Source organism: Mustela nigripes, chromosome 2 (genome assembly GCF_022355385.1).
Source record: "Mustela nigripes isolate SB6536 chromosome 2, MUSNIG.SB6536, whole genome shotgun sequence".
NCBI classification, from domain to species: domain Eukaryota; kingdom Metazoa; phylum Chordata; class Mammalia; order Carnivora; family Mustelidae; genus Mustela; species Mustela nigripes.
This window is the reverse complement of record NC_081558.1, coordinates 9,288,412-9,301,569: the sequence shown is the minus strand read 5'-3', so window position 1 is coordinate 9,301,569 and position 13,158 is coordinate 9,288,412. Positions and strand designations below refer to the sequence as shown.

The 13,158-nt window shown below is 50.8% G+C and overlaps 1 protein-coding gene across 8 annotated transcripts in view; it reads left to right on the top strand.

The window, feature by feature from the left end:
- The window catches only part of CACNA1A (calcium voltage-gated channel subunit alpha1 A), a 286,551-nt gene that overhangs the window by 195,640 nt on the left and 77,753 nt on the right, over positions 1 to 13,158 (top strand). For all 8 annotated transcript variants that reach the window (XM_059389171.1, XM_059389172.1, XM_059389169.1 and 5 more), the window contains 7 exons: positions 3,438 to 3,647; positions 6,686 to 6,798; positions 8,002 to 8,114; positions 8,252 to 8,383; positions 8,679 to 8,751; positions 10,769 to 10,886; positions 11,052 to 11,119. In XM_059389171.1, coding sequence (XP_059245154.1) covers positions 3,438 to 3,647; positions 6,686 to 6,798; positions 8,002 to 8,114; positions 8,252 to 8,383; positions 8,679 to 8,751; positions 10,769 to 10,886; positions 11,052 to 11,119 — 827 coding nt within the window. The remainder of the gene's footprint in view (positions 1 to 3,437; positions 3,648 to 6,685; positions 6,799 to 8,001; positions 8,115 to 8,251; positions 8,384 to 8,678; positions 8,752 to 10,768; positions 10,887 to 11,051; positions 11,120 to 13,158) is intronic.

The following is a 13,158-nucleotide window of genomic DNA, read 5'->3' as shown; positions in this document are numbered from 1 at the left end:
AATCAAGATATTGGCAGGGCTGTGCTGCCCCTAAAGGCTTCAGGGGAGAATCTGTTCCCTGCCCCACGTGGCTTCTGGGAGTGTTGGGGATCCTTGGCTTCTATGTGCATTACTCGAGTCTCTGCCTCTGTTGCCAGGTGGCCCTCCTGAGCACCTGTGTGGCTCTTTTCTTCTTATAAGGACACCAGTCGTGGGATTTGGGACCCACCCAAGTCAAGTGTGACCTTGTCTTAACCTGATTACAACCACGAAGACTCCTTCCAAGTAAGGTCGTGTTCTCGAGTACCAGGCATTAGGAGTTCAGCACATCTCTCTAAGACACACAGTCCAACCCACAACTTAGGCAGGGCCTATTTCCATTTACAGAGAATTTTAAGGACCAGTAAATTACCCAAATCCCCAGATCAAGCCTGGTGACAGACTGTTGTCCTCACCAGAGAACATTCTAGACTGCTACTGGCCACCTGTAGCTCTTGATCCCTTAAGTACAGCTTGTGAGAACCAAAATGTGCTTCATTCTAATACATCAGATCTGAAGTCCTAGTACCAAAAAAAAAAAAAAAAAAGGTGTAAACTATCTCCTTAACATAGATTTATACTGATGCTATGCGGAAATTATAATATCTTGGATCTGTTGGGTTTCATAAAATCTCTTATATCTTTAAAGGGTGCCTTAAATTTTTAAGGGGCACCTGGGTGGCTCTGTTATTAAGCATCTGCCTTCAGCTCAGGTCATGATCCCAGGGTTCTGGGTTCGAGCCCTGCATCAGGCTCCCTGCTTGGCGGGAAGCCTGCTTCTCCCTCTTCCATTCCCCCTGCTTGTGTTCCCTCTCTCACTGTGTCTTTCTCTGTCAAATATATAAAATCTTTTGGGACACCTGGTGGCTCAGTGGGTTGGGCCTCTGCCTTCGGCTCAGGTCATGGTCTCAGGGTCCTGGCATCGAGCCCCACATCGGGCTCTCTGTTCAGCAGGGAGCCTGCTTCCCCTCCTCTCTCTCTCTGCCTGCCTCTCTGCCTGCTTGTGATCTCTCTCTCTCTCTCTGTCAAATAAATTTAAAATCTTTAAAATATATATATAAAATCTTTTAAAAATGTATTTTTAAGATCTAAAGATTGCCCACAATTATAATTCCAGACCACAGAGAAAAATAAGAGATAAGGATGGTGCAAGGTGGAGCGTGAAATACAACACAGATGACAATACACAGGTACAATATAGCTAATAGAGACCTAGCATGTAGTAGGTGTTCAATTAACATTTGTTTCTCTCTCCCTTCCTTGTGAGTGCTGGGATTGAGGGATGTGTCTCCAGGCCAGTGATCAGGAAAAACTTGCTCTATAAGTTGGTGCATGAACCAGATCCTCACTGTAGCTCTTGGGATTATAGAAGATTATCATGGCCAATAAGCATACTGTGCCAGCATCATGCTAAGATGCATTCCTCCCCACAGCTCTGCGAGGTAGGAAGTGTGGTTGTCCCCAGTTTACAGATTGAGACACTGGAGCCCCAAGATGCAAGGTGACTTGCCCAAGGTCATTTGGTGGTTGGTGAAAGAGCCAGCTTTTCAGCGTGGCTCCACCATGAGTAGGGATGGGGACCCTCTTGCCCAGTGACTGAGCTCTACCCCAACTCTCTTTCTCTCCCTCCTCCCCACGGAGCATTCGAACCTGACCTGAGACCTTCAAGAGTCTCATTTCTCTCTGCCACACCCTGTGGATGCCTGCGGGTCTGGGCACACCTTCGGGAGCTGCAGAGACCGGGGCCAGAAATGTCCCAAGTGGGAAGGCCCTTGAAGAGCCACCCTGGGGTTCTCAATGCCTGTGAGGTCAGGCGGGTGATAGACATGAGATTGGGGTCCAGCCACCATGCCTGGCCCGCTGCTGCTGAGTAGAATTTGGTGACCAGGAAGGAAGTGGCATCCTGCGAGATGTCTGCCATGTCCCGTGCCTGCCTGGTGGGATGGGGTTGGTGCACAAGCCGCGTGGACGAACGCGTAACTGGACACATCAGCTAATGGATACGTGGGTCAGTGAACAAGCTGTGAACAGAGGAAGGAGTGAAGGAGCCAAAGCACAATAAACAAACAAATGAGTGCCACTGAACGTTTTCAAGAAGAAATCATTTAGAAGATTAAAACAGCTCATCCAAAACCGAGCTCCAAACCGCCCCACAAACCCGTCCACACTCACCGCATGGCAGCTCTGTCCCTCCAGGGGCTCAGACCCAAAACCTTGGCTCCTCCCTTTCTCTCATACCCACCCTTGATCCCGCGGTGGGTGTTGACTTCTCCGTTAAGTAACACATCCCTAATCTGCCCACTCTTCTGCTTTCTCTGCCACCTTGGAGCCAAGTGGCATCATTGCTGGCCTGGACCAGGGCTGTCGCCTCCTCTCTCTTCCTGCCCTGGCCTTCCACAGTCTGTTCCCCCCATGGCTGCCCAGGGGTGCTTGTGAGCACCTGAGTCAGGTCCTGTCCCTCCTCTGCTCAGACCTCTGGGGTCCTCATCTCATTCAGAGCAAAAGCCCAGGTTCTCGGCACAGCCCATAATGCACTGCTTGTTCCACACTGTCCGCTTCCTGTCCTAACCACCTCCTCCGCTCCAGCCATACTGGTTTCCAGATGCCACTCCCCAAATATGCCAGGAGGCATATTGCTGCCTCAAGACCTGTTAACTCTTCCTTCATTACTGAGATGATTTAGGTCAACACCTTCACCTTGACCGCTTGACTTAATATGGCAGATTGCCCCATGGCCCTTCCTGGGGTTCCCCATCCCGTTACACTACTGTTTCTTTTTCCCCCAAAGTATTTTATAACTTCCCTCACACTACTAATTTACTTTTTATTGTATTTCCTGTCTCTCTCCCCAAATGGAGATTGGACCCAGAAAGCCAGGGCTCTGTCTGTTAACTAGTGTATCTGGAACACCTAGAAGAGAGTCTGGCACATAGTAGATGTTCCACAAGTAAAAGTATATGCAGGCAGATCCCTTGGAGGCTCATTCCTCGGTGATCATGCCTAAAGTGAGGTGTCCATGAAAACTAGGGTCCGATTCACACCTCTTCCGGGAGGCCTCCCAAGCTTGAAGCTCTGCTGCTTGCCTCTGCACTGAGGGTCCTGAGCTCGTTCCTCATCCCCCCCGTGGCATGACCCCCAGAATCATCAGATGTGACCAGGAGAAGGAGACACAGAAAGTTGACTCCATCAGCGAAGAGCCCTCTGCCTACCCCCGACATCCAGAGCGCTCGTTGGGTATTTCCGCCTTCCTGTTAGCTCCATCTCTGGAAAGCTAAGCCCTGGGTCATGATCATTCCCTCGGGCCAGAGTGCTCACCGGGGAGGCTAATGGATCCCCTGGCCAGATTCCGTGCCTGGGCCGCACATCAGTTAATTTCCTCCACAGGAACACCCTGACATTCTCCATCCTTTCCTTGGCAGGGTCTCCCTTCGCCCGAGCCAGCATTAAAAGTGCCAAGCTGGAGAACTCGACTTTTTTTCACAAAAAGGAGAGGAGGATGCGTTTCTACATCCGCCGCATGGTCAAAACTCAGGCCTTCTACTGGACTGTGCTCAGTCTGGTAGCCCTCAACACGCTCTGTGTTGCTATTGTTCACTACAACCAGCCCGAGTGGCTCTCCGACTTCCTCTGTGAGTACCACCCCGCCCTGCCCCCGCCCGCTCCCTAATCCCTTCCTAAACCTTTTCCCCTTGTCCTCCTCCGGTGGCGCGTGTTCCTTCCTTGGCTCATGTTGAACCTGTCCTTTCGATTGGATGTGTCTGTAACTGCTACCACAATATCAGAGCCCAACTCCTTTGGGCCTGGGGGCTGGAAGCTGGAATGCGGGCCACCAAATACTGCAGTGGTGCTTTTTTAGGAGAGAGCCATAGGGGTGAGAGGGGCATTGGAAGAGAGACAGAAAAGGGTTGAGACCACAGGACAGCCAGATAGAGACAGAAACACACATCTAACTAATGGGCCCATTTCTGAGGATGTTAAAATAAGTAATTTGTGGTTGAGAGATGGGAATGCTTTAGGGACAAAGAGTGGCCCTTATGTTGTCCCCAATCTCTCTACTCATTTCTGACACTCCCGGCTTCTCTCCTCTTCTTTCAAACCTTCTGCCTTTCCTCTCTTGCCCTTTTTGACTTCCTTAAACCTAGAATTCATTTCTAGAAGATCTCCTCCAACAAGTGTGAGGGCCTCTTTCTCCTTCAGTGGAAACAAGGACCCCTAAGGAAGGCTTTGCCCCACTGGACCTATTCCCAGATTCCAGGAGTTAGCATAAGACAGTATCAGAGTCAATGGCCAGGTGGGGGTGAGGAGTAGCAGTGAAAGGTAGGGAGACTTCTGACTAGGATTTAAAAAACAAAGAGTTCTGAGGAATCAATAAGAATAGTGTCTGGGCAGTGCGGAAGGCGAGTCCATGCCCTGGCTCGGACTTCTGAACCCTAAGAGAAGATTTCCCTAAACCTTTTTGCCTGCTGGCTACTCTCCTCCTGCATGTTTGTGAACTTAGGTCTGTGGCTTCTTTCCCCTTCTGACCTGATTTGGAATTCACCCAGACAGCCACTGGAGGTAGTCTAGTCTTCAGGCTAGAGAGGCCCGGAAGCCTGGTCCAGGTCATTGTTTCCTTGTAACCTTTCTTGTTCTCAGTCACATTTGTTGACCCCTCAGGACACCCCCCAGGGACCAGCTCTCCTTCTGAGAGCCCTGACCTAGTTCCAACCTTAGTAATTGCTTTGGTCCCCCTCGAGTCTTACAAATGAGGACTCTTTACTTCTTGTCTTAACCTCTTCTGTAGTCTATTTTTAATCTCCTATATTCTCCACACTAATCACTTTGCTCTGTCTGTCCTGGTTCAGGAGCAGGGGGTTGGAACTTCCTGCCCTGGGACTCTGTGTCTGTAATGGTCCTCTAATTATCCCCAGTTGAGAAAACTGAGACACAGAGAGGTTAAGTAACTTGCCCAGGGTCACACAGCTAGTAAGTGACAAAGCCAGGATTTGAACCTAGAATCCAAGGGATCTGATGACAGATCCCTTCCCTGGTCACCAGGTGACCTGGATTCTCAGTGTCTGCACTGCTCCTAACTCATCATGTGACCCCGGACAAGTCACTCCCATCATTCATCAGTTGAAAGCATCTTCAGTTATAAAGCACCCTTTTCTTTTATTTGCCGCTAAGAAATAAAGCAGTGCTACCATCTTAAACTGGGACATGTCAATTTTAAGATATACCCTGAATTCACAGATGTCAAACTGAACAAAAGTGTTTGTCTTGGAATCAGTGAAGTGTGGTAGTTTCTTGGGGTCTTGAATTTCTCATCTGGAAATTGGAGTTGACGGCCCTGAAAGTTCTTCCAGACCCACCAGTGCTATAGACAATTCTCTCAGGTCTTGTGCATTGCCAGAAATCAGGTTTCCATGGTAACTGGGAAGCAAGCACCTCAGAAACTCTTAAGTACTCCCAGAGTTGTTTCTGGTGGTTCTTAGAATACACCAGATGTTGTAGACATATTTCCCTCACTGATATCTTGGCCTGATGATCCTGGAGACCCTGATTTCCTTCAGATCCTAGGAGCTCCCTTGAGTCCAAAAAACTAAGGGGAAGTTTCAATCAGGAATGAGTATGAAGGACCTTGACAGTTCAAACCATCTCTTAAAAGAATGGTATAATAAATACCCTTGACTTTCAAACAGAATTAGTTATGTGACCAAAATTGACATTCTTGGAAGTTTGGGTCCTCCAGCTTCCTTTTTATACGTTTTCTTCCCCCTCAGACCCCGCCATATCCCCCCTTCCCATCCAATGGGTGAGTATCCATACCCTTCCTGATGACTCATCCTCCCACCCTACCAAGAAAGCTCTCCGAGAAAGGGTCCTGAAATTAGCCATGTCTTTGCTGGAGCAAACAAATTACCCTTATGTTACCTCTCCCCAGGGCATTTACACCATTATGCCTTCTCAACAAAGAACAAGAATGCTTGATCTTGTTCAAGACTTTTAGACACCAGTCAGACCGGATTTTTCCAGGGGATCTCAGATGGGTTTTCCAAGTTGGCAGAAAAGCTGTACCTTAGATGGGCTGCCCTTGAATCTCCAGCTAAATCCCCGACACAAGGATTACTAAAAGGACACCATTATGATTTCTATTTCTATTTTTCCTTGCAAGCTCAGGAATATAAAAGGAGATTGATCATCATTCTTAGATTATGACACACTAACATCCTGGGACCATTGTTATTTTATTAGTTAGTCAGTTAGTTTGTTGGTCCATTAGTTTTAAAAACATGGTCAGCACCCAGGAACCCACCAGCCATCACAAAACCTAGGTCCTTGGCCATGTCCCGTGTCCAGCTGTTATCACTGAACCAGGGCAGAAACTACAAGGTGGAAAGCCACGGAACTTTTCTTCACTCCTTTTTAAGATTAGTCAGGCCATGGTGGGTTGGAGGGTGGGGGGTGGGCAATTGTTGTTCCTCCCCTTTAACAGAGGAGAACCTGAGCCCCATGGAAAGGAAGCCTTGCATAATCTTTGGCTGAGGCCACCAACAACTGTCCTCTGTCCCTGCCTCCCAGGCCAGAGCAGGACAGGATAGCTATTAACAGGAAAGTCAAAGCCACGGGGAGCCACCCCCACCCCACAAACCTAACCTCCTCTCTGTTTCCCCCCACTCCTTTCTAGACTATGCAGAATTCATTTTCTTAGGACTCTTTATGTCCGAAATGTTTATAAAAATGTACGGGCTTGGGACGCGGCCTTACTTCCACTCTTCCTTCAACTGCTTTGACTGTGGGGTAAGTGCTCTGGTTGGTAAGGAATTCATTTCTGCAGCTCTTACCTAACATGGCTGAGGCCTGGGGACATCAGAAAGGGAAGGATAGGGGTCATCCCTGGATGCGAGAGCCTCAGCTGAATGCAGAAGGAATGAGAGGGTAATCCCAAATATTGGTGGAGATGCAGAGCCCCCAAAATATTTAGCCAACTGCCAGTGGGAGGGAGGTGTGCAGACCTTCCTTTGCAGGGGAGACTTGGCGATTCTAGAGGTTCATGCAACAGCAACTCACAAGAATGATCTGTGTGGCTGTGTTTGTAACAGTCCCAAACCGAATAATGCAACATCCCTTTACAGTAGCACGGATAAATAAACAAGTTGTGACTTAGCCATATAATGGAATTCTCCACGGGGGTGAGAGACAACCAGCAACAGTCACACCCAACAGCTGGGTGAATTTCACCTGCATGGTATTGCACAAAAGGAGGCAGACCCTGACAAAAATCAGTCCGTACAGCATGGTTCTGCCCATGGGAGTTCAAATGGATAAAATTAAAGTGTATTGGCTAGGGATGATGCTTGAAAACTTTAAAAAGGCAAGGACCTCGAAAACATTATGCTAAGTGAAAGAAGCCAGACCCAAAAGGTCACATACTGCATAATTCCATTTAAATGAAATGTCCAGAACAGGCAAATCCATTGAGACCGGAAGCAGATTAGTGGTTACTGGGGCGGTGGAGGGATGGGGGCAGTGCTCATGGGGTTGGACTCCCTTTTGGAGGCGATGAAAATATTTTGGTAACTGGAGAGAAGTGAAGGTCACATAACTCTGTGAATGTGCTAAATGCCACTGAGTTGCGTGCTTCAGATGGTGAGTTTTGTCTTATGTGAATTTCACTTCCATTTTTTAAAGATGCTAGGAAATGGTTATTACAAAATTCAGGATGGTGGTTATCTCTAGGGGTCTCTCGAGGCTTCTGGGGTGTTGACATGTCCTATTTCTTAATGGAGATGGAAGTTACATGGATCTTCACTTTGCAGTTGTGCATTTCAGGAATTCTTTGCTCGGTGTGACCTATTAATCAACTTCAAGAAAGAGATGAGAGGAGTCTGAGACCCTCCCCCTGTTTCCATCCAGGGGCTAGCTTGGTTGGATTCCTGCAAGCTTTAGAGCCAGGGCATGTTTTCAAGGTCCCTGGACATAAGACCAGGTTCTCTGTTCTAGGTTATCATCGGGAGCATCTTCGAGGTCATCTGGGCCGTCATAAAACCCGGCACATCCTTTGGAATCAGCGTGTTACGAGCCCTCAGGTTATTGCGTATTTTCAAAGTCACAAAGTAAGTCCTTGAAGCTCCCTGGCATCCCAGCAGGGGTGGGGAGGGGGACCAGGGTTGGAGCCCCCTCCAACGCGGTGGGAAGTGGGCTCAGCTCTCCTGTCCTCACCGCCCCTCCCCCACCTGGCCGCTGTTGGCAGGTACTGGGCATCTCTCAGGAACCTGGTCGTCTCTCTTCTCAACTCCATGAAATCTATCATCAGCCTGTTGTTCCTCCTTTTCCTGTTCATCGTTGTCTTCGCCCTTTTGGGAATGCAACTCTTTGGCGGCCAGTAAGTGCTGAGCAGATTCCCCGACTTCTGCTTGCCTCAGGTCAAGTGTCCCCAGACCCAGGTCCAAAGCATCCAGAGACTCAGGCTCACCTCCATCCCTCAGACCACCTTCCGCATGGCCTCGATGTCCAATGCACTCACCCCGGGGTACCAGTCAGGGGCCCCGGGTACCAGTCAGGGGGTCCTTCTGGAGAACAGAGATGCTGGAGATGTTGCCCTGGAGACAGGATGCTGAGCCAAGCCCTCAGAGCACCCAGGGTGGGGCCAATGTGAAATGCGTGTGTCCTCCCCGCAGGTTTAATTTTGATGAGGGGACTCCTCCTACCAACTTCGACACTTTTCCAGCAGCAATAATGACAGTGTTTCAGGTACGGTCTTCACCCAGCCCCACGGGAGATGCCCCTGGTGTCAAAAAGTTTAACGCTCCCATTCAGTATACAAGGGGCTTCTTTAAATCCCTCTTTCTCTGCTTTGCCTTGCCCCTCTATTTTAAAATACAGGTTTTATCATTAATTCAGATATGGTGAGGCCAACAGATCAGTGGAGCACTGCCATTGGACAGACAGCTTGTTATACGTGCAGAACCCAAGAGAGGGAGTACATGCTTGCCACACAGGGCCACACCGGGAAGCCCCATGGTGGGTCAGGAAGGAAAGGGAGGGGGAACATGAACCCAAGGCTTTGACTGTGGTTTCTGCAAGAGGGATCGGCGAGGCAGGCTAAGCAGATTCAGAATTGGCTAGTTTGAATGATCTCAGTGGGCTCTGGGCATCAGGGCTGTCTTGCTTGGGTTGGCTGGTACCCGCCCTGAGTGCCTAGGGCAGGGGATTGGGGGCTCTAAGTGTAAGAGCCTCTGGAGAAAGTGGTTGGGAGTACAGGCTCTGGATTGACTGGTTTGCATTTGAAAAGTGTGCTCACAAGCAAGTTGATTACTCTTTGTAGGAATTAGCCAGCCCTAATTCCCTCCAAGGTCAGCAAGCCATGCCCCTCCCCCCCCCCATGTCAAAGCATCAGAATAGAGGAAGTAAAAGACAGAGGGTAGCAATAGGCCCATCCTCCTCAGATTGGAAGACATCCTGATCCCATATTCTAAGGCAAATAGACCTTTGAGTGATCTCCCCAAACCAACTTCTGCAGGACATATGCCCTGACATCTGGGACTATCCTGGCTGGGACCTCCAGAGCCTTTCTGGTAGTTTCTGCCTCTTTGGGGTGAGGGGGACAGAGAGTATATGGAAAGTATGACTTCACTCTCTCCCACTTCTGGGAGGGTAATTTCTAAATGAGACCCCCTAGACCAGGGTTGGAAAAGGGCAACCGTCCATGAAGTTCTGAGCCCCCATATGCATGACTGTTAGCAGCCGTAATCACCACCCATGTATTTTTAGCACAGGGCTTCTTGTCCAAGAGGGATTCTGTCCTCCAGGGACACTTGGAAGTTCTGGAAGCACTACTGGGTGTCACAGCTCTGGGGGAGGGATGCTGCAGGCCTCTGGTGGGTGGAGGCCAGGGCCGTGGCTCAGCTCCCCACCGTACACAGGACAGCCCCCCCCCCCCGCAGAGAGTGACCCAACCCCAAATGTCAGCAGCACCGAGGCTGAGAAGCCTGCATTAACGGATTGACATTTTTGGAGTTCTTTTATATTTACTTTATCCTAATGAAAATATTATAAAGGAGGGAAGCTGGATTTTTTTTTTTTCCAATGAGCATGGCATCCCATAAGCATCTGGGTAACTTATCTTAGTTCCTGCATCCCTGTACCTCATGTGTCCTCTGGTCACTGGCTCCCGCCCTGCCCCCAGGCCCAGCAATCCAGAAGGACCAGTGACAATGTGGTTTAAGTGACAGAGCTTGGGAGGCTGGAAGTGCGTGACCAGGGCGCTCACGGGGTCTGTTCCTGGGTAGGACTCTCTTCCTGGTTTATAGATGGTCACCTCCGTATCTGGCCCAGAAAGAGAGACAGAGCGTGTTCTCTGGTGTCTATTCTTAGAAAGAACAGCGCCGATCCTATCCCGAGAGACCCACCAGCGTGTGACCTCACCTACCCCATCCCCAAATACTGTCCCATCAGGGCTGAGAGCTTCAAGCAGTGCATTTAAGGGGCACAGCTCCCATCTGTAACAAATCCCTTGTCGCACCAGGGAAGACAGAGTTGCAGAAAGATTTGTGGCTCCCCCAAGGTCACCTTTTCCTAGAAGCCGGGCAGAGGGCCCTCAGGACAGGGATGGCCCTTCCCACTCACAAACGAGATGAGAACCCCCCACACACACCCAAGACGAGGGCCCAGGGAGAGCCACCGCAGGCAGGTTCCAGCCCCCCAGCTTCGTCTCCGCGCGGCCCGTGGCTGAGAGGAGCTGGCTGTGTGTTTCTCCATCCCCTTTCAGATCCTGACGGGCGAAGACTGGAATGAGGTCATGTATGACGGTATCAAGTCTCAGGGGGGTGTGCAGGGCGGCATGGTGTTCTCCATCTACTTCATCGTGCTGACGCTCTTCGGGAACTGTATCCTCCGTGGGGGAGGTGGGGCAGGCCTGGGCGGCTGGTGGAGCAGGTGGGCGGCATGGAGAGGGTGCTGGGGTGGGGTGGGGGGGGGGGGATAGTTACCCAGGAGGTTCCGAGTAGCCAGGGTCCCAGTGGCGGTGCTTTCCCTGACTCCAGCGCCTGCAGACACCCTCCTGAATGTGTTCTTAGCCATCGCGGTGGACAATTTGGCCAACGCCCAGGAGCTCACCAAGGTGGAGTTGGTGGGAGAACATTTCTCCCTGTGGCAAAGTTACCACCCGCTCGTGGCAGATCAGGACTGGGCTGGGCGTGGGGGCTGTGGACAGGGTTAGAGCTTTCGCCCTGGATGCACTGGGCCAGGGAGGAGACCCACCCTCTCCCCGAAACAGACTGTCCCGCACCAAGTGGATCCCACAACAGAGGAGGTGGAAGGCGGTTAAGGTAGCAGGTCTGCCGCAGGAAACAGATGGCACACTCCACTGGAGTGCCCCTTAGAGGGAGTGGGCGGCATCAAGGGACCTCCAAGGAATGGTGTAGCCCCCCGGCTAGCAGGCACTGTCACCACCCTAGAGCTGAAAGGATAGGACAGATGGACTAGAACCTGCACAGGGTCCTGAGGCTCAATGCCTGTACCCGGGAGCTTGGGAGCTGGCCAGACTTTGCCTCCAAGTGACTGGAGTAAAGAATTAATTGATGCTTACAGTGCCAGGCATTGCTGCCATCTCCCTTTTGCAGAAGGGGAAACTGAGGCTCAGAAAGGCCAAGTCACTGGCCCCAGATGGTAGGATAATAACAGGTACTATTTATAGCATCACACAACGCATGTCAGGCACTCAACCCGGTTCTTGCTATACAGTAAGTGCTCAATAAAGGAAGCCTGTGTTAGTCACGAGGCACGATCTGGCCCTAGAGCTTTCACTGGGCAGAGCTCGTAAAAGGAAGGCTGGGTATCTAGGCCTGGCAAGCTCTAGAACCTGAGCTTTCTACTACAGGCTCTGCTGGCTTTAGCTGGAGCCCCAGCTGGAGCAGGAAAAGTTACAAAATAACAACCACAGTGAGAGATGGGGATTTACTCTGCTTCCCATTTAATAGATGGGAAAGCTGAGGTCCAGAGGGGTTCAGTGGCCTTGCCGCATAGCTAGGAGCTGAGAAAGGAGAGATGTGATGCCCTCAAGGAGCAGAAATGAAGGAAGAGCAGAAGAAAATGAAGTCAGGAGACAATTTTGGGAGACAGGGCTGAGAGCCATCCGTGCGAGAAGTCCAGTTTTCAGTCCTATCAGTAATATTGAACTGCCCCGGGCAAAAATTTCTGGTGGATGCCCCCTTCGAGCAGCTTCACACTTCCCTGGTACTCGGGTCCAGCTCAGCTAGGCACAGAGGAGGCAACATAACTTTCAGTCACACAGCTCACCGCCCTGGGATAGCCCGTGAGCAGGGCCGTGGGGAATGGTTATACAGGTTGTGCATTGCGCAAAGGAAGCCAGGCACCTATTTTTGCAATTTGAAAGGAGGGTGTTGGGAAACAGCCCCATCCCATTAAGAGAACATGTGCAGAGCCTTTCTGTCCGCCCAGGAGGGCCAGGCCTAGGGCATCCCTCCGCTTCATGGCCCCATCTCCCAAGCCTGGAGGTGTTGAACCGAATTGAGTGGACGCTGCCAAACCCTCCATCTGTTGGCCCTGGCAGGAGGGAGAGAGAGTTTCCTGGGCCCCGCTCCAAAAGGGGGGAAATCGGAAGTCTCTGCTACCCCAAGCACACGGCCCCGGGCCTGGTCACCATGGTGCTGGCTGGCTGCAGGGGCTGATCAGACCTTGTGCTCATCCAGGTTCCATGAACCTATCCTCAGAGGTTGTCTCTGGGAGCGGGTGCGTCGGGAGGCTGGGAGCCGGGGAGCAAGAGAGGCAAGACGGTCTTTGGAGAACGAACATTCTCTTCCAGACCCACAGTGATTCCTTCATTTATTCCACAAGCATTTCTTGGGTCTTTCATACGAGGCAGGTACCCTGCTAAGCCTCTGGGGTGTTTCATCTCATTGAATCTTCACAGAAACCCCAAGAAGCAAGTTTACAGGCTGTGTCATTCATCCAAAAGCATTTATCGAGCACCTACTGTGAGCATGGCCTGTTCTAGGAGCCAAAGACGTGGCAGTGAACAGAAGAAGCAGAAATCCCCCCCCCCCCTCACTGGGGCTGATATTCCAGCGGGAGAGACAGACAAGAAAGAAATTTGTCAGATGGGGAGAAGTGCTGGGGAGATGAGTGAGGGAGGGAAAG